The 19,771-nt window shown below is 44.0% G+C and overlaps 1 protein-coding gene and 1 long non-coding RNA gene across 3 annotated transcripts; one reads left to right on the top strand and one right to left on the bottom strand.

The window, feature by feature from the left end:
- Positions 1-1,089: 1,089 nt before the first annotated feature.
- On the bottom strand, positions 1,090-6,304 carry LOC138920221 (uncharacterized). Its single transcript, XR_011431041.1, has 2 exons — positions 6,174-6,304; positions 1,090-1,481 (listed from the first exon to the last, which is right to left on the bottom strand). It is a non-coding gene; the product is annotated as an uncharacterized lncRNA (long non-coding RNA).
- A 91-nt stretch (positions 6,305-6,395) lies between these two features.
- Positions 6,396-18,337, top strand: OSER1 (oxidative stress responsive serine rich 1). 2 transcript variants are annotated; one of them, XM_023626608.2, is made up of 4 exons: positions 6,396-6,558; positions 10,205-10,321; positions 13,252-13,365; positions 17,101-18,337. In XM_023626608.2, the coding sequence occupies exons 2-4, from the start codon at positions 10,245-10,247 to the stop codon at positions 17,786-17,788; spliced, it is 879 nt and encodes a 292-aa protein (XP_023482376.1). In that variant the 5' UTR covers positions 6,396-6,558; positions 10,205-10,244; the 3' UTR covers positions 17,789-18,337. The 2 variants fall into 2 exon arrangements, with proteins under 2 accessions (XP_023482376.1, XP_005604696.2); XM_005604639.4 differs by lacking the exon at positions 6,396-6,558 and adding an exon at positions 8,961-9,088.
- Positions 18,338-19,771: the final 1,434 nt, after the last annotated feature.

Genomic DNA, 19,771 nt, shown 5'->3' with positions numbered 1-19,771 from the left:
CTCTGAGATAGAAGGCAGGGGATTCACTAAGCCTGGGTCTTCATCAGTTTCAAAAACCCTCTCTGTAAAGAGCTTTTCTACAATTATTAAAGGAAGAGAATTGGCGGTCCCAGGGCTCCCCCTGCTGGCGATTGGAAGCCACCAGGAAAAGCCCCCCTTTCCTTAGAGCTCTGAGGCTTGAGTGCCAGGACTGACTGATCCAGCGCAGAGGGATATGGCCAGGCCCCTTACCAAGGCTTCCCACAGTCCTCATCCACTCCCCACTCTGTTACCCAACATTTCAGGAGAGCAACTATCCAATAACAGACCATAACAGCTTTGGGGCTAAAAAGAGAATGATGGGCAAGAGCAGTTAATCTCCACTTCCCAACTCCTGCCTATTTCCCCCCAAACAAATGACTGCTGTGAAAGGCCCTGCTGCTACAGGCAACTGTCAAAGGAGTCAAAAGCCCCAGTATGGTTCTAAAAAGCCAGTGGGCAACTGTAATTATTCGCTGAGTGAGAGGATTAATTGACTGACTGACGGACTCACTGACACACTCGCTCATTCAATACATTCGGCAGCAGACGCTGCGCTAGGTACCAGGGACACGAGATGCGGCCCTGCTAGGACGGAGGAAGTGTGAAGTGCTGTGGGAGCACAGAGTGCAGCGGCATTTAACCTACAGAAGGGGAAACGGACTGAGGGGAAGAGGCGGGGAAAGTTGGGGGAAAAACGTAACAGATGATTCTTGCCCTCCAGTAGCTTAGAATCAGCAGGAGACACGAATGTGTATGGGTAAAAGGCTCAAAATAACTTAAGGACGCACCTGAAGAAGTTCCAAGTGACGTGTTTCTGGAGCTCTGGAGATGGGGAGGGGCCCTGGGCTGACAAGGCTGGCAGGTGGCAGACAGGAGCTAGAAGCTCTTCAGCTGTGGTGAGGGGCAAAAATCAGATGTCCAGGGAGGCCAGGGGGCCACCAAGCGGAATCTCATGGCAGGAGAGAGTGGGAAGTGTTACCACCACCAGGACTGCGGTCCAAAAACTCGACCTTGTCAGGGTACCCAGAGCTGATCAAACTCAGGGAGGGCGGATCCATAAATGCTGACTGATGATGCATAAACCAGATGCCAATTTATTAACTGCAGAAGGGAAGATGTTCCCCACAACTGGAATGCCTGTGCCTGCCTTCCAGGCTTCTCCGTCTCTTCCCTCCCATTGTTTCCCACCCTCTCCTTGGGGGCCCTGGCCCCCTCCAGTGGCTTCGATGGCCATCTGCATGTTGAGTGCACAATTTATTTCCAGTCCGAGTCTCTCAGCTTCAGACCCATGTATCTTCCTGCCCCCTGGACACCTCCACGCAAGAGGCATCTCATCAGAGGGAGGCAGTGGGACCACAGACTCTAGCCAGACTGCCTTGGTTCAAATTCCAGCTCCACTCCTTCCTAGCGGTATGACCTCAGGCAAGTTACTTTACTTCTCTTCATTTCCGTTTCCCCATCTGGAAAATGAAGATGATAACGGTCATCTCATAGGACTGTTATCAGGACTGTTGAATGAGTTTTCTGACACATACTAAGAGCTTTAAAAGTACTAGCTTTTATTATTATCTTTCGTTCAAATGTTGTTCCTCATCAGTTCCCTGCCAACAGGATTCAACAGTTATATCGGAAATATGCAACAATAGTCATTCAGTTGCTCAAACCAGAAAGCAAATTGTCACTGTCTACTTTCTCTCACTGCCCCTCCTGTTCTCTCACCAAAGCCTGATCTGCACCACTTCCAAGCTGTTAACTTGCTCTCCGTTCCTATGGCCACCTGCTCTTCAGACTCCTGCCATCTCAGGCCTGGATCACTGGGCCCTCTAGGCTGGAACCAGAGCAATCTTTCTCAAATGGTCATTTCTCTTTTCTTCCATAGCCCCCACGGTTCTCAGAATAACCCCCTTCACATGACCTGTAAGACCTGTCATGACCTGACTCCTGCTTTCACCTGCACTTCAAACTCCTTATGTCCCAAACTAAACTCTGTCCCCAGTCCCCACAGCTGCTGGCTTTCTGGATTTCCCTCCTTAGTGAATGGTGCCACCTACAGGCCACTCATTCGCTGGGGAGGACACGTCTGACCAGCATGCCCCTCAAGTCCCGCCAACCTCTTCAGACTCCACAGCCTCCTCACCACCCTTCAGCCACTGTTCCGCTTCTGGCCTTCATTTAGATTACTTTCAATGTCTTCTAACTGGCCTCTCTTACACTCCGCTCCCGCCCCATCTACTTTCTAAGAGGCTGCCAGAGTGATATGAACTGCCCACTGGCACATCACTATTTTGCTTAAGGACACAATCCAAGCTCCTTAACACCACTCTCTCCTTGACTTGGCTTGGCCCTCTCTGCAGCCTCATCCCACCCCTGCCCACTGCCCAGGGCAATGCCTGACTTTCGAACCCCAGTTTAGCCAGAACCTACTCCAGAAAGCCTTCTCGGAGACACCCCCTGCACCTCCAGACTGGGCTAGGCAACCCTTCTGAGTGTCCACATGGTGTCCTGCGCCTCTGCTTACACAAAGCACTGGGCAACTGGCAGATACTCGCTAAGGTCTGTGGAAAGAACGAGCAGGAACTGAGGACAGGAAAGGCACCCTGACACACCGAGGTCCCAAGAGAGCAGCCTGGGATGCAGCTCTCTCTGCTCCCGTCTTCCACAATGATCAACATACGTTTCAGTCCTGCTACCACACTGCTTTGGTAACAGAAAGTTTCTCCTAACAGGATAACTGTGGGGATTAAACATACGTAAACGTTTCTAGCACACAGTGAACATTCAATGCTTTCATTTGACAAATAGTTACTGAACGCCAACTCTGTGCCAGATGAGAGTTTAGGCCCTAAGGATATACTGTATTTTCTTCAACTCTTAGATGCCATCATTTTAAAGATTCACCATTAATTGTAGGTAGAATTAAGAAACAAACAAATGCTAGCAATTAAACTAGGACACACTTTTGATTCCAAGACGCATCGAGATTTTCAGAGCACTAAATTGTGGGAAAAGTGCATCTCAGACTGAATGAGAAAAGGAGCGATAAACAAAAGACACAAAGTCTCTGTCCTCAGGTAGCTTCTAGTCTAGGGAATATCCACTGTCAGGTAGTGATAACAAAAAATAAAGCCGGGCAAAGGGATACAGAGGGAAAGCTGCTGCTGGGGTGGGCAGGGAAGGCCCCTCTGGGGAACTGATATGAGCAGAGACTTGAAGGAAGAGATGAGTTCTGGGTAAACAAGGTTCCTAGCAGAGGAAATATCAAACACAAAAGACCGGAGAGGGAAACATGCCTGATGAGTTCAAGGACAGGCAAGGCAAGCGTAGCTGGAGCACAGTCCCAGACCCTGGGCAGCCAATCTCCTCAAGCACAGTGGTATTTCCCAGGTGGAAGCAGGCACCTCTGGTCTAGTTAGGGTGTGTGAGGGGTAGTGGAGTTGAGGCTAAGAAAAGCAGTGTAACTCAGTGATCAGGGAGGCGGGTGTAGAGTCAGACGGCCTCGATCTGAATCCCAGTTCTGCCACTTACAAGCTCTGTAACCTTGGACAAGTTATCTAACTGTGCTGAGCCTTAGTTTTTGCAGCTGTAAAATGGACATAACAAAATTACAAGTGGGTTATGAAAATTAAATGAGACAATCCTTGTAAATCAAGACACAAATGGTCATTATAATCACCATCTTCTACTCCAAAGTCATTCTTAAAATTATATCAAGGCAAGGAATAAGTTAACTTAAAATATAAGACTACTCTTCCAGATTACCAACTGGTAGGATGGTAGCCATACTGTTGGTAAAATAAATCGGTTTTTTTGTGAGGAAGATTCGCCCTGAGCTAACATCTGTGCCAATCTTCCTCCTCTTTGTACGTGGGATGCCTCCACAGCACGGCTGATGAGTGGAGTAGGTCCACACCCAGATATGAACCCACAAACCCCTGGGTACTGAAGCAGAGTGCATGGAACTCTAACCACTCGGCCATGGGGTCGGCCCCAAAATAAATCTTTTTAAGGCTTTGAACTTGCCTTCTCCGAAGTTATTTTTTAAAATCAAAAGTTATCTTCCTATATCAATTGGTTGTTTCTGCAGTATAATTTGGTGGACTTAAGTGTCCCCTACTCAGTCGCTTATAAGGTACATGTAACAAGAAGGATGTGCTGTTTTAAAGAATTTTACAGCTACCATAGCTTTCTGATTAAATGCCATTACTACGTGCATTAAACTAACACCAAGTCAATTTCATGAATGTAAAATAAGTTCAGGGATTTTTTCTGTGACTGGAGAGATCCTATGTTGCTGGTGCAGCAGGCAGGTCTGGCTTCTTGTTCTCGCAGATCATGAGTTTTGTAGTTTCTCTATCTCATCTTAAGTCATAAGATAGCACAGAGTAAGCCAGGCCTATATATAACAACTTGAGAGTCCAGGCCATATCAAGGGCTGAATTAGCTTTCAGTGCTCCCAAGAGGTCTCGCCTTCCGGGTACGCCCTGAGTAATGAGCCACATTCTCAGAAAGCATCTAACTTTATGACGGAACTATGCCTACATAAAATGAAGCACTTTAAAACTTTTTAGTTTTTAGTATTTAATGCCATAATGGGTGGAAATAAGGTAAACTGTAAAATCCACCACAATTGCATGTAGCACCCACTAACCCTCAGGAACCATTAGGCTTTGCGAATTTATTACTCGTCTGTCTGGATACAGTCCTTGCCTTCAAGGATGTGCGAATTCTATCTGAAGCTGTATTTTCAAATGACAGCTTAAAACCACATATTTAGGCTGGATGCAATCCACTTGGCAACTTCTGAGGAAAAAACACATCACATTTCCCTCTTTCTTATCATTTTCTAAGAGATGTTGAGAGCTGGGCAGCAGTGGACAGACAGGCTTTTGACACTGACTAAGTCACTTACCAGCACTGTGTGACAGAGGCCAAGGAGAGCTAGGACAAGTTTCTAACACCTTTGAGTCCCAGTCATCTTCATCTTTAAAACGTGTAAAATCACAGGGTGTCAAAGGAATGAACATGCACACAGCTGCTGCACGGCAGAAGGGAGCCATTTTATTAGCATCATTAGGTTTTATGTTGGAACTTTAACAGTGTTTTTTCATCCCGTCAGTTGCTCAGCCTCTGGTATGAACAAGGAGAATTTAAATGTTTTACCCAGGGCCCACTTCATCTTTATGTTTCACAACCTTACGCAATGACCTGTAAGATTCCATTCCCGGACACGGGTCCAGCATTCCAAGGGCTGGCTGTAGTTAAGTTGGATATGCTAAACTACTTTCAGCAGCCTATCTAGGTAGGCGACTATACCTAAGGTGTTGGGGAGTGTGGGTGGAAGGGTCCAGTTTGGGTTCAGGTAACAACCCTCACTCCAGGGTTGGGCCAGAACAAATTAGAGCCAATTCTATTGAAGAAAACCATCTTTGCCAAAAAAACTCTAAGCACACCGACGTGGGGCTGGGGCGTGGTGAGTGAGGAGAGGCACAGAAGATCTGAAGCACTCCTGGTGACGGAGGGGGTGGCAGCTGGTGCACAGCTCACCCCTTCTCTGCCTGCCGTCTGAGCAGCCATCAGAGTCAAACAAATGGAAGAGCCCTAAAGATCACCTACTTAGGTGACCTACCTAAAGCTTTCTGCAAAATTTAGCGCGTCTGTGCATTTCTCTGTCGAATGGTCTATAGATTTCATCAGATTCTCAAAGGAGTCCATGCTGGGAAAAAAACGAGATTCGATGATACAGTCCAACGTCCTCACTTCACAGATGGAGAAACTGAGGCCCGGAGAGGGAAAACCAGTTGCCGCAAGTCAAACGACAGGGGCAGTAAAGAGAAGGCATTTCAATTCCAGTTCTGGCCTGACTTTCACGGCCCTGGCCGGGTCCGATCTCTCCTCGCTTCTCAGCAGACCCTGAAGGATTCCCCGGGTCCGAGCCCCGAGGCTGTCGCAGGCGGTCCAGATTCTAGCATCAAGGAGACTCGGGCCAAGCGCTCAGACGGGGGTCCGTGGCCGTGAAAATTCCCCCACCCTGGCCTCACCCTGCGGAATTCCGTCGGTTGGGTGACTCCACGTAGAGTACCCAGACCAGGGAGACCCCGGGAAGCAGACGCGGCTCGCCGGAGGACTGCGAAGAACACCGCCTACTCACTCACCTGACTGAGAGGAGGAAGCAGGCACGCCCCAAAAGAGTCGGTCCAGCGCTAACCCAAAGCGGACGGAGGAGGGAACGAAGAGAATAACAGGAAATGACGTAAGGCGCACGTGCTTCCGAGAGGGGCGGGTGCGGGGCGTTGAGGAGGCGCGGCCACAGCTCTGCGCCTGCGCAGCCACCGCCTGCCGCGCAGCCGAGTCACTGGAGTGGGAGGAGCATGAGCAGGGGGCGGGGCACGCGCCCGAGTGACGCAGGCGCAGTGCGCCTCCGGAGGCGCGGGCCGCCCCCTCCGCGGGTTTGGATCCGGGTCAGTCAGGCGCCGCGATCGGGGACCGACGATCTGAACTGACGGTACTGGATCGCCGGAGCGCCCCAGCTGCGAGGAGGTGGGTGCCCTAACGTGACGGCGAGGGGCCGCGGCGCCGCGTCTCGGCTTCTGGGCCCGGCCTGGCCGCCGGCGGCTTCCTCGGGGCCTGCCTGCCTCTCGTCGCCTCGTCCCCCGGCGTTGGCTGCCTGGGCCGGGCCGGGCCTGCGCCTCTCGGCGCCCCCTCGGCCGCTGCGGCCTGGCCCTGCCCGAGCCCCGCGCTCTCGCCCCTTCCCGCCTTCCTCTCCGCTCGCGGCCCCCGCGCCGCGCCTCCGCCCTCTCCTGCCCCACCGTCGCTTCCCCTTTTCTCCCTCCTCGGCCGCACTTTGCCCCTTCCCGCCCTTTCCCGCTCGTTTCTGAGCCCCAGTCTCGTGGTACCCCTTCGGCTCCGCTCCCGCCTCCTCCTGCATCCCTGGTGCCAACTCAGGCCTCTCGTTCTGCCCCCGGGGAGTATCCAGAAGGGGCAGTTTTCCAGCTGGAGACCCCCGGCAGGCAGAGCCCCCCCTCTCCGAGCCCTTCCAGGTTCTGACTTTTCCCCCGATCTTGTTTAAGCGCTGCCGATCCAGATTCTGGGTGAAAAGGATTAACTTCGTGCTCCGGCTCTAGCACCGAGAGCGTAGGGGTTGAATAGTGGGTGTGTAGAGAGAGGTGTGACCGTGTGTTGTCCCGGGGGCCGATTGTTTCGATCCAGTCTTGTTTGCGTCTTCGAGAGTTGCTGGACAGGGTTTTCTTTCCCGGGCTCCACACTTCCTGGTGGGCTGGGAAAGTTTCTAAATCTTTAACATTGTGATGACACGTGTACCCGCGGATCCTTTAGTGATCGTTCGCAGGTCTTGTCCAGGTGCTGGAAATTTGGCCCTAGGCTTGGGGTTCAAAGAGGTCTTGGTTAAAACTGCAAGATATAAATAAGATTGTGACACATGCTATTCGTTGAAAGTCAGTGAACCAGGAATTTGCCCTTTTGATGGAGGAACTTAGAAGAATTTTACGTGACGTTTTTGAAAGGTTGGGGAAAAGCCGAAGCAAAGTTAAATTGCTCGGCGTGATTTTGACTTAAAACAATACAAAATAACTTTTAATAAGCCTTTAAAAGTTTGATCTTTTGGAGGATTGTTCAACTTGAAGAAGTCAGGGCAGTGAAAATGGGAAGAATGTCTTCCAGAAATTTAATGAGGAAGAGCAAACCCAGTTTCCCAGGGTTACTAGTACAGCTCCTGATTTGAGTGAATCGGAAGCTGTGAACACAGAGAAACATAGCCTTTTGTAATGACAGGCATGCTCTGATTTTGCTCTTAAGGTCCTGCCTAGCACTCACCTTTGCTCTGGGTTAATATAACTAAGGGAAAGGATGAGTGGTCAAAATGCTGGAAGTCTGAAAATAGATGGAACTTCATTCCTAAAGTTTTAGTCTTTAGCCAGTTTTTATTTTGGTCTGTTTTGGTTTTTAAATGATAGATTGAAATTTTAGCGTGTCAACAAGAATGTTAACTAAGTTTGTATTAACAGCTAGAGATCACCAGCGGTGCTATCAAGTTAGCACTATGTAATTAAAAGTTAAGTGGGTGCAAAGCTTCTTAGCACAATGTTAGGGCAGGAATGAGGTTCTAGTCCTTACAGGAATGGGGTTCACAGTCCTGGTATGTGTCAGGTTCACCCCTAGATCCCCAGCTTCCAGTGTAGTGTTACAGCGTGTGGTAATATTTGGAGAAGGAATGAATTTCTGTCTATAGAACTCAGCAGTGTACATTTAGATGTGATGTGTACTCATTCCCATAGAGGCCCACAGAGGATTTATGTGGGGTCTGCAGAGTTGGGGAGACTGGCTCAGATGATTTCACTCTAAAGGCCAATAGTCTGAGCGTTTGACTGGTCATAGGTAATTGAGGAGAACTATAAGTCAAACTTTGATTTAGTTCTGCCAACAGGAAGAATTGGTTTATAACTATGACAGCACCCCTTTAGATGCTGTGAAGCTTCAGAAATATTTGAATATGTGATGACTGCTCACCCCCTCCCCAGATGTATAGGACGTTACTGTGTAGCTGGGGCAGGATCCTCCTCTAAATCCAGAAGAATTAGAGACCATCGAAGTGTGGAATTAATAATGTTTCCTCAGATTCTGTTCTGGTGAAATAAACCAGCACAATATATGTGGGATGTGTGTTTAAATTTTTTTTCTTAGGAGGTTGAGGCGAAAGCTAGCTAAATTCTTTTGAGACTATTTTCAGTGTTCCCCGGAGAGATCTGCCTAAAATCCCTTCTTCTACACAAAATAAATAAATGAGATGAATAGTCTTGATTCCTTGATGCTTTTTTCTGCCTCCGGTACCACAGTGTTACATTATGTCAAACATATTATGACACCTTGACCTTTGGAATTTTAGAGGCCTCACAATAACCTCAAACCCACCCCTGAGACGGGAGCAGATGCGGAATCAGAGGATTCAAGGGTCCACAGAGAGGCACTGCTCCCTCGCGGAGTGGCCAAAGGGGGCGGGAGTATGGGGGCGGGGGTATAGGGGTGGGGGTAGCAGGTTAGAAATAAAGAAGAGGTGAGGGGAATTTTTGCTTCAGAAATTCTCCATCTTCTATTTTTTGTCTAACTCTTGTCTTTCTGATTCCTTGTGATATGTTCATAGATACTGATTTGTTAATTTTTTGTTCAGGATTTAGTATTAACTAATTTTTTACCCTGAGTGAAAAAATAATTGGGAAACTAGATTCAAAGAATTTACTAACAGACTTCTCCCTTGTGTCTCTTGTTGCTTTGGTTGGTCCCCTTTCCCCTTTTCTTTGTTTAAATATAAAAATCAGGGTGGAAGAAAGGGAGAACTTTAGTTAATCAAACTAGTTGATTAAGCAGAGAGCTTTTAAAGTCGCATTTACAGAACAATACTTTCTATTTTTTTCTTACCTCCTACATCTTTGACTGAGTTTGTTCTGTTTATCTTTTTGAGTTGAAAGTAAGTTCATGTATTTTCTGTCTTTCTTGTTTAATAATTAAAGTATTCAAAGCTATTAAAAAATAGACAAAGGTATCAACCTTATAAAGTGTAGAATAATCAGTAATCATTGAAACGTTTGTAATCCTCCTTTAACAATGGGAACATCTTGATAGCTGAGTATGAATATGAATATGAAATTGATATCTGGGTCAGGATTGCTCTAGAGAAATGCTATCATGTGTTTGGAAGTTAACTGGAATTTTGGGGGTTTGACTAGACAAATAGTCAGTAGCATTTTAAAGAGTCAGAGTCCTATAGGTTGAGCTTTTCCCTTTTATTTCTGGTGCAAATGTCATTTTGTCTGTAGGTTTCTAGACCTCTACAAATGGAGAGATTTTTCCCCTTGTTAAAAAGTGTACTTAAACACACATTTCTGGTGATCTTGTTTGTAAAACTGTGTAATAGGATATTGGCATCAAGGATTTGGACAGTTGAAATTCTATCATAATAAATAGACAGTTTCTATATCATTTCATTCATCTCCTCTTAAGAAATAAAACTTGCGGTTTCCTAATCATCTACACTGAACTTCCTTTTAGAAATAGAGTTGTGTTTGTCCCTCAACAAGCAGTAATAGTGTCAGGAATAATGATTTTAATAAGAGGTATACTTTTGAACCCACTTGTTTTCACTTTGCTCATTTTATTTTTATTTTCTTTTTAGTATTAACGGGAACATCCATAGTAGTGTAAAACCTTTCACAATGAAATCGGAAGCCAAGGATGGAGAGGAGGAGAGTCTACAGACTGCTTTCAAGAAATTAAGAGTGGATGCATCAGGGTAATTAAATATGTAATATACTATTTGGGAATTGGTTACTAGATTTAAATACCCTTTTTCTCTGAAGAGCTCTTTCTCTTCTAAAATTCCTCATTATTGGTAGAAGATATAAATGTCAATAGTGTGACGTTCTACCAAATTTTGCACAGTGTTGTTTTACTTATAAAAGAAACTCATCTGTTAAATTTTGGAAAGTAGCACCTTATTTGTACTCCAAGATTGCGTGTTTTGGTTTTCCTTAACTCCGAGAAGGCTTCCCCCACTCTCTTTTTAATCAAACATTATTAAGCAGTGTCGTATTGGAGATTTCCTTACACATCTCTAGGGAATCACAGTATTTTTCACTAAAAGTGAATTGGCTCAGTAGAAGTCTGTGCAGACATTGTCAATTTCATGGGCTTTGATTGCTGAGCCTATCACTATGGAAACCTCTATTCATTAGGGTTCTGTCACAGAGATCAATAATCTTGGACCCTTTGGCCAAACTAATTAGAGCACCTGCAGACCAGCTGCTGTCTGAATGTTAATATTTCACTCTTTGCACAATGTTTTGTGCAAGACTCCTCTCATCCCCATTCTTTGCGCCAGGCCAGAAGAAACCTCCCATTTTTAATGGATGTAAAAAGATTTATTTTCATAAATGGAAACCAAACACTGGAAGCTCAGAGTAGGACACTCCACAACAAGTAATAATAATAATGACTAAAATATGTTACTCACTCACTATTTCCTAGACACTGGCTTAAAAACTCCGTACATATTTAATCCTCACCACCAACTTAGTAGATACTACTGTTACTCCGGTTTACAGATGAGCCACAGATGAATTAAGTTACTTGCTAAAGGTCACTTTGGTAAGAAGTGGTGGAGCCAGGATGTGACTGCAATTTGTCTCCAGAACCTGTACTCTTAACTATCTCCCTATATGGTACCTTGAGGACAACGTGAAGAAATGCATGCAGTACCTGGCACATGGTAAAAATAAAATAGATGTTGGTGGTTGTTCCAGCTGTCTGATTATTACTGATACTGTTTTGACATGCCGAATGAGAAGGTTTGTACTAATAGACTGATTTATACTAACTATAGAGTAGCTGTTACAGGTGCTCACATTTACGTCTATCATACTTCAAATAAGTATGTTTCTCCTCCAGTGGTTTTTCCAATATCGTGGTCATCTTGCCATTAAAATTGATCAGTATTTTATGAGCCATTTTGGGAAATGGAAACACAGCAGAGAAACACTTCCAGATTGTGGTTATGGTGTATTCCTTTGTGATTTCTGGTGTAGAAATAATTTTTTTTTTTAAATCAGGAAAATGCTAGGAATGTATATACACACGTGAATCCCTTAGTATATAAATTCATATAAGTAACTTAATACACAGACGCCTTTCCTGGTGTTTTAAGAAGTTGGAACATAAAAGTAAGTTATTTTGGTGCCCCTAAAAATTACTTAGAACATTAAAAAACCTCTCAAAATATCTGTACAATACATGGTCGCATAATATATATTTGTAGCATGTGATGTGCTTTGAGTAAAATTATAGAAAGAGAAGGAACAGTGGAAAACATTTGAGAAAACCAAATACATAAGGGTAGCAGGGGTGAGTCATTACCATGACTAAGCAGAGTGAGACTTGTATAGCGTAGCATACATTTCTAGTCGTTTCATATTGTCGCTGATTTGCGAAAGGGACATCTGAGGTACTGACTCATAAACTAACCAAGCCTTGCCAGGAATTTAGCATGATCCTGTTCAACAGGTTTTGATTGCTATCAACAGGTTTTGATCCTTATCAGGACAAATCTCTTTACGTTTATTATAAAACAGTATAATCCTTTTTATCTGAATATAAAATAATATATGCTTATTATTGAAAAACTCACAAAAACAAAAAAGCATAAAAAAGAAAGTAAACATCACAATGTACTATAACCACTGTTAACATCTAGACCATCTGTATATAATGCCGTATACTTTTTTACATAGTTGAGATCCTAATGTAGGTAGAGGTGTTTATTCATGCTGTTTCCCCTTAATATTATAAACATTCTCTCATGTCATTAAAAGTTCTTTGTACACTTAATTTTTAATAACTTCCTAATATTCCATTGTATAGATATGCCATAATTTATATGATAACAGTATTTTCTATTATTGGACATTTAGGTTATTTCCAGTTACTTTTTATTTTAAATTATATTTCAGTGAATGTCTTTTTACTTTAGCAGATTGTCTCTAAAGGATTTTTATCAATATCACAGCATGTATGGTAGGAGCCCAGTGTGTGTGTATTGAAAAGGTCTGAAAGGATTTCTACCAAAATGTTAATGTTGATAATTTCTGAGTTGTGAGATTATAGGTGATCTTTTTTTCTCTTTTAAATTTTTCATCTTCTTTACGCCATAGGAACCCATATTACTTGTGTAATTGTAAACTGCAAAGATTTAACTCTGAGTAATATTTCAAGTTTATTGGTTGTAAAAATTAGAATATTTTTCTAAAAGTTGTATAATTTTTGAAAATGTATTCATTTTCAAGTTAGATCGAGTGTCCTAAAGCTTGCTCCTAACTTAGTTTCCACAGCTCTGATTTGCCAACATAAAATAAGTGGTCAGTGTTATTAGCATTCTGCCTGGACGTAAGGCCTGATCTGCCCCAGATAAACAGCCTAAAAGTCTATTTATATCCTGCTGCTGATTACACTTAAGAATCATTCTTTGGCTTATGATTTTGCAACTGTGGGCTTTTCGGGATCCTCTAAATTTGGTTTCAGAGGAAAGTTTGCATAAAAACTGAGCAACTTTTGAGAAACTCAAACTAGAAAGAAAATAAAGGTATTAATACGAGTTGTATTTGGGTTGGCAAGAGCAGTGAATTCTGCTGCACAGTTTTCTGTAGCAGTAAACTTTGTTCTTGTCTCCAGGTCCATAGCATCTCTGTCTGTTGGAGAAGGTGCAGGTGTCAGAGCATCAGTCAGAGCAGCAGCAGATGAAACCAAACCTAAAACCACATGTGCGTCTAAGGACAGTTGGCATGGGTAAGAGCTGCTTAATGCAGATGATTTTTATCTCAGTACCTTAAAATATTGTTGGGTTTTCTTTCCTGAGTATCCAGAAAAGAGTATGTTATGATATGGAACCCAAGACCCAAGAACTAGACAAGACCCATTCTTTTTAATTGTGAATTTGCCGAGACTGGCTGCATGGCCTGGTTCATAGTCAATTTTTGTAAATGTTCTGTGTGTGTTTGAGAAGAATGGGTCTTCTCTAATCATTCTTGGGTTCTATATATGTCCACTAAACTAAGCTTTTAAATGTGTTATTTGAATCTTTTTTCAAATAATTTTTTTGTCAGTTTGACCTTTTAATAATTGAGAGAGGTATGTTGAAATCTCCCATGTGGGAGTGCGTTCTTTTGTTTTCCCCTTCAGTTCTATATTTTAGCTTTGTGTATTTTGAAGCTATTTTGTTAGGGTCATGCTGCCAAGGTTCATCCCAGGTTAGAATGTTCTCTTCCTGGAGAATTGAGATTTTTATTGTATAGTGATATTCTTAATCCCTCATAATGGCTTTTGTTAAAGTCTATTTTGTCTGGAAATAATATAGCTAATCCAGTTGTCTTTTAGTTAGTATTTGCCTAGTGTATTTTTTTCTATTCTTTTATTTTGAACCATTCTGTGTTTTAAAATGTTAGGTGTGTCTCATAAATACTTATGGCTTATTTTGTTTTGTTTTATTCAATCTGAGCATCTTTTTTTTTTAAAAGACTGTCACCTGAGCTAACAGCTGTTGCCAGTCTTCTTTTTTTTCTTCTTCTCCCCAAAGCCCCCCAGTACATAGTTGTATATTCTAGTTGTGAGTGTCTCTGGTTGTGCTATGTGGGACACCACCTCAGCATGGCCTGATGAGCGGTGCCATGTCCACGTCCAGGGTCCAAACCAGTGAAACCTGGGGCTGTCAAAGTGCACATCTTTAACCACTTGGCCGTGGGGCCGGCCCCTGATCATCATTTTTTTTGCTGGGAAGGATTTGCCCTGAGCTAACATCTGTTGCCAATCTTCCTCCTTTTTTTTCCTCCCCAAAGCCCCAGTACGTAGTTTTGTGTTTTAGTCATAAGTCCTTCTAGTTCTTCTACGCGAGCTGCCCCCACTGCATGGCTGCTGACAGATGAGTGGTGTGGGTCTGTGACTGGGAGCTGAACCCGGGCCGCCGAAGCAGGGCATGCCAAACTTCAACCACTAAGCCATCAAACTGGCTTCTTATCATCTTTTTTGAACTGCTGGGTTTAATTCATGTATTTTATTGTGATTATTGATATATTTGGACTTGTTTCTGCTATTTTATTTTATGCTATTTTCCTGGGTTTTTTTTTTTTTTTCCTCTTTTCTTCCCACCCTTCCTTTCCTCCCCACCTTTTACAGAATTTTTTGAAATGAGTTGTTTTTTCCTCTTACCATCTTTCCTTCTACTGGCTTGGAAATTGTATACTTTGTTTCTGTTCTTTTAGTGGTTGGCCTTGAAATTTTACTATGTATGCTACCAAGACAAAAGTTAATATTTTAGCCCTCCGCCTTAGAACCTTTTTACTCTGACCTCCTGACTTCCAGGGTGTAGTTGCCAGATACTTTAGTTCTGTCGCTTCTTTAATCTCACAAAATAGGTTTTATTCAGCCTACTTTATCGTTATTTAAATAGACCATGTTTGTTTAGATTTATCTCATTTAAAGTTTCTTTGCTCTCACCATTCTTGTATCTCAGACCTTCCATATAGTGTCACTTTCTTCCTTCCTAAAGTACTTCTTTCAGAAGTTCCTTTAGTAAAGGTCTCTTATTAGTAAACGGGGCGTCTGTGTTATAGAACTCCACATAGAATAAATTTGAATGATGCTCCCTGGAGTTGTATAACGTGTTCTATTGGTGAATGTACTTTGCTTTGATTTATCTGAAAATGTCTTTATTTCGTCTTTGTTCTTGAAAGCTATACCTGATTTGATATACTTGAAATTAAGGTTCTAGGTTGACAGTTATTTTCTCTTAGCGCTTGAAGGGATTATTCATGTCTCTGGCCTCATTGTTGGTGTTGAAAAGCCAAGCCTCCGTTCAGTCTAATTGTTGTTCTTTTGGAAGCAGTCCATGGAGTCTCTGGCTGCTTTCAAGTTGCCCTGTTGTTTTGGTCTTCTGCAGCTCTGCTACAGTGTGTCTAGATGTGGATTTCTTTTATTTATCCTCCTTCAGTGTGCTTCCTATATCTGTGCATTCTCTTCTTTCGTCAATTCAGAAAATTTCTCAGCCATTATCTTTTTAAAAGTCACTTGTTCTCCATTGTCTGTATTCTTTCTTTCAGAGACTTGAGACTTCCTATTCTGTTTAACATATCTCTTAGCTTTTATATTTTTCCAAGTCTCCAAGTCTCTGTGCTGCATTCTAGGTCAGGGGTTAGCATACTTTTTTGGTGAATTTCCAGATAGTTTATATTTTAGACTTTGGAAGCCAAGAGGTAAGACCTGAGGATATTATGTAGGTCCTTACATAAGCAAGAACACTCCTGCCCTGCCCCGTTTGCATGATGTGCACCATCCTGGCTGGTGGACACACTTTGTGTTCAGTTGCTGAGACAGTCTCAGGATGAAATGGCTAGCCTGGAGGGATGGGTAGGTAGGGGCAGTGCTGGGCTCAGTTTTACTCTCTACCCCAGTGGCACCCAGGTTCCAGCATGCCCTTCTCTCCTGCAGAGCGCCCAGTACAGGCCAGACTCTCAATTGAGATACTACCTGTCAGTGCCCAGTGAATGCTGAGAGCAGAGCCCCAACATGTAGATGGTAGCCAGCGGGGGCCCCAGCAGTGGTGTGACGTGTCTGCTGGCCAGGAAGGCAAGTGCAGGGAGTGGAGGGGAGAATGAGGGTGAAGGAAGACAGCCCAGCCTGGTTTCCATGGCTCCCAGTGCTAGCCCACAGGAGCAGCATCCATGGGCTGTACAAAGACAGGTGGGGGGCCATATTTGACCCACAGACTGCAATTTGCTGACCCCTCTTATACATAATTTAGATTTATCTTCCAGTTCAGTTTTTCTTTTCCTTAGCTGTATGTATTCTGCTGTTTAGACCATTTAGTTTAATTTCAGATAGAAAGTTTTTTATTTCTTAAAGATCTATTTGGTTCGGTTTTTAAATTTGCTTGGCAGTTTTGAGTCTCGTTCTTTGCTCAGTTCTTTTATTTACTTAAATATTTTATAAAAAATTATATAGTGTGTCTGATAATTCCCAATGTCTGAAATCTCTTTGTCAGCTGTGCCAGTGATAGAAGTGAATCCTGAGTCTGCTGCTCTGTTTAGTAGTCATGACAGAGTGGCCGTTTGTAGTATTAGCCTCACAGTGGCACGAAGCTGCTGTCTTCAGGGCGCAGCACAACCTTTAGGTTTTACAGCATCATTTAAGCTGTCTAGGCTGCTTCCAGAGACCCACTGGTCACAGGTGCCCAAGCCAAGGGTTGGGATACGGCAGGTGTTCTGCACCAGATGTTTGGTCCAAGACATGCAATTAAAAACTGCCCTTTACCTCTCTTGTTTCTACAGCTTGCTAATAAGGAGGTGTTGAAGTTTTGGATTCACAGAAACTTAGGCAGCTTGAAAATGGAGGCAGGCACATCTTTTGGGGGAAACTTATGACCTTAGACCCGTAAACCTGAGAGGAGGCAAATTTCCAGCTATCATAGAGAATCTGTTTAGGAGAGCTCTGTGTCCCAACATCTTTTTGTGCATTTTTTTTTCCTCTTAGGTCTACGAGGAAGTCTTCACGAGGAGCGGTGAGAACCCAGCGTCGTCGGCGTTCCAAGTCTCCTGTCCTTCATCCTCCAAAGTTTATACATTGCAGTACAATAGCTGCTGCTCCCAGCAGCCAGCTCAAGCACAAGAGCCAGACTGACTCCCCTGATGGCAGCAGTGGGCTGGGGATTTCAACCCCTAAAGAGTTCACTGCAGGAGAGTGCTCTGCTTCCCTCGATACTAACCACACAGGGGCAGTTGTTGAGCCTTTGAGAACCTCGGTTCCAAGGCTCCCGTCAGAGAATAAGGAAGAAGATTCCTCTGTTGCTACCCAAGTCTCCCAAGCAAGTCTCCAGGCCAATGATCTCTCTGACTTTCAGTCTGTATCCAAGCTAAACCAGGGCAAGCCATGTTCATGCCTAGGCAAGGAGTGCCAGTGTAAGAGGTGGCATGAGATGGAAGTCTATTCCTTTTCAGGCCTGCAGAATGTGCCTCCCTTGGCCCCAGAACGAAGATCCACGCTTGAGGACTACTCTCAGTCGCTTCACACCAGAACTCTGTCTGGCTCCCCCCGCTCCTGCTCTGAGCAGGCTCGAGTCTATGTGGATGATGTCACCATCGAGGACCTGTCGGGCTACATGGAATATTACTTGTATATTCCAAAGAAAATGTCCCACATGGCAGAAATGATGTACACCTGATAGCAAGAAGCTAATTAACATGCTTTAAACCAATGAAGGGTTGTCAGAGAGATTGAGTTAATGGCAGACCTTGTGGCCATTTTGTGTGCGAAGACATCTCCTTCTGCTCACTGTGCTTGCAATAAAAACTTTTCTTGGCATCTCAGTTAATCTTCCTTCTTTAAACTTATTCTCTGAGTTCTTACATACCCACCAAGGCAAGCAGATCAAAGAAGTATTCCTCTCTTTTAGAAATGTCCTTGGGGGATGAAGAAACCCTGATTGCTTGACTGGCAGCAGTGGATACATGGTAAAGGCCTTTGTGAAACAGTGCGTTTTTAAGATCTGTTTAAGATTTGGTGGCCAAGGAAAGTGAAACGTGGTTTTGTAACTGGACTGAACATTTGTCATGCTGTAGTTGCCAGCCCAGAATATTAGAAGTTATATGACTGATTTAAACCATCTCTCATCTAACGCAAGATTTATTGTGTCTTTAAAGGTTTCTGATGTGATTGTTAAGCCAGAGATCTAAGGTCTAGATTCAATATGAATAAACTAGCTGGCCTGCTTGTTGTTTGAGAGAATCATTAAGCATCACTAAATAAACCCCTGCTGGTGCTCTTCGCCGTCAGGCGTGGCGCATGAGGTCTCTCCTGTAAGAGCAGCTTGCAGGGGGCTGCTTCAGGTGGAGGGAGGGGCTGTCATAGTTGACACTAGTGTGCGTCTTCTCCACCTCTGGCATTTTAATATATCTGGCATGTTTCAGTCAGTTGTATGTGGATCTCATACCTCAGTTTCAAATGTTCTGCATGGATCTCTTTGTCCTGCCCTCCTACCCCAGCAACCCCAAAAGAATTTTTTACATGCCATGTCCTGCATTTCTGGTCAACCATCCCAAAATTCCCTTCAAAGTTTGGTAAAAAATTCTATCCTCAGTTTTAGCTGCAGGATGAATCCTTATCTTTTTCTAGTGGCTCCAACGTGAATTTTACGTATGCCACATAACTTTTATTTTAATTGAGACCATCCTAAGCATAGCTATCAAATTTAGTAAAAATTTGTCCAGCCATTTTAACATGTTAACAGAAAGTCTGTTTTACTTTTATTTAGATTACAAAAGTTTTACTCTTTTTTTTTTTTTTGGTGAGAAAGATTGGCCCTGAGAGAACCTCTGTTGCCTGTCTTCCTTTTTTTTCTCCCCAAAGCCCCCCAGTACATAGTTGTATATCCTAGTTGTAGTTCTAGTCCTTCTATGTGGGACGCCACCTCAGCATGGCTTCATGAGCAGTGCTAGGTCCGCACCCAGGACCCCAACCTGCGAACCCCAGGCCGCCAAAGTGGAGCACGCGAACGTAACCACTCGGCCACAGGGCCAGCCCCAAAAGTTGTACTCTTTATTAAAACATCCCGTTGACTATGGGGTTGACTTGTGACAGTGGGGTCTGGGCTTCACAAATAGGTGATTTGTACTTGGGAGAGGTGGGAAGGGTATTTAGCAGAAAAGTCCCCAGCTGAATAATGAGGGACCCTTCCTAGTTACTAGGTTAATATGGATTTAGTAACATCTGGAGGCTATGGTTTGAGAAAGGGAGCAAAATGCCATGCCATCACAGCACTAGAAACTGAGGATTTCTTTCTCTTTTTTTTGAGGAAGATTAGCCCTGAGCTAACTACTGCCAATCCTCCTCTTTTTGCTGAGGAAGACTGGCCGTGTGCTAACATCCATGCCCATCTTCCTCTACTTTATATGTGGGACGCCTACCATGGCATGGTGTGCCAAGCAGTGCATAGGTCCACACTGGGGATCCGAACCGGTGAACCCCAGGCTGCTGAAGCGGAACATGCGAACCTAATAGCTGTGCCACCGGGCTGGCCCCTGAGGATTTCCTAATGCTTAGAGAGGGTGCACTGAAACTTCCTGTTCTCAAGACTCTTACACTTAGAAATTGAGGATCCCAAAGAGCTTTTGTTTATGTGGGTTATATTTATCGATATTTACCATAT

This window comes from Equus caballus, chromosome 22 (assembly GCF_041296265.1).
Source record: "Equus caballus isolate H_3958 breed thoroughbred chromosome 22, TB-T2T, whole genome shotgun sequence".
In the NCBI taxonomy this organism is placed as follows: Eukaryota; Metazoa; Chordata; class Mammalia; order Perissodactyla; family Equidae; genus Equus; species Equus caballus.
This window is presented reverse-complemented; position numbering and strand designations above follow the sequence as displayed.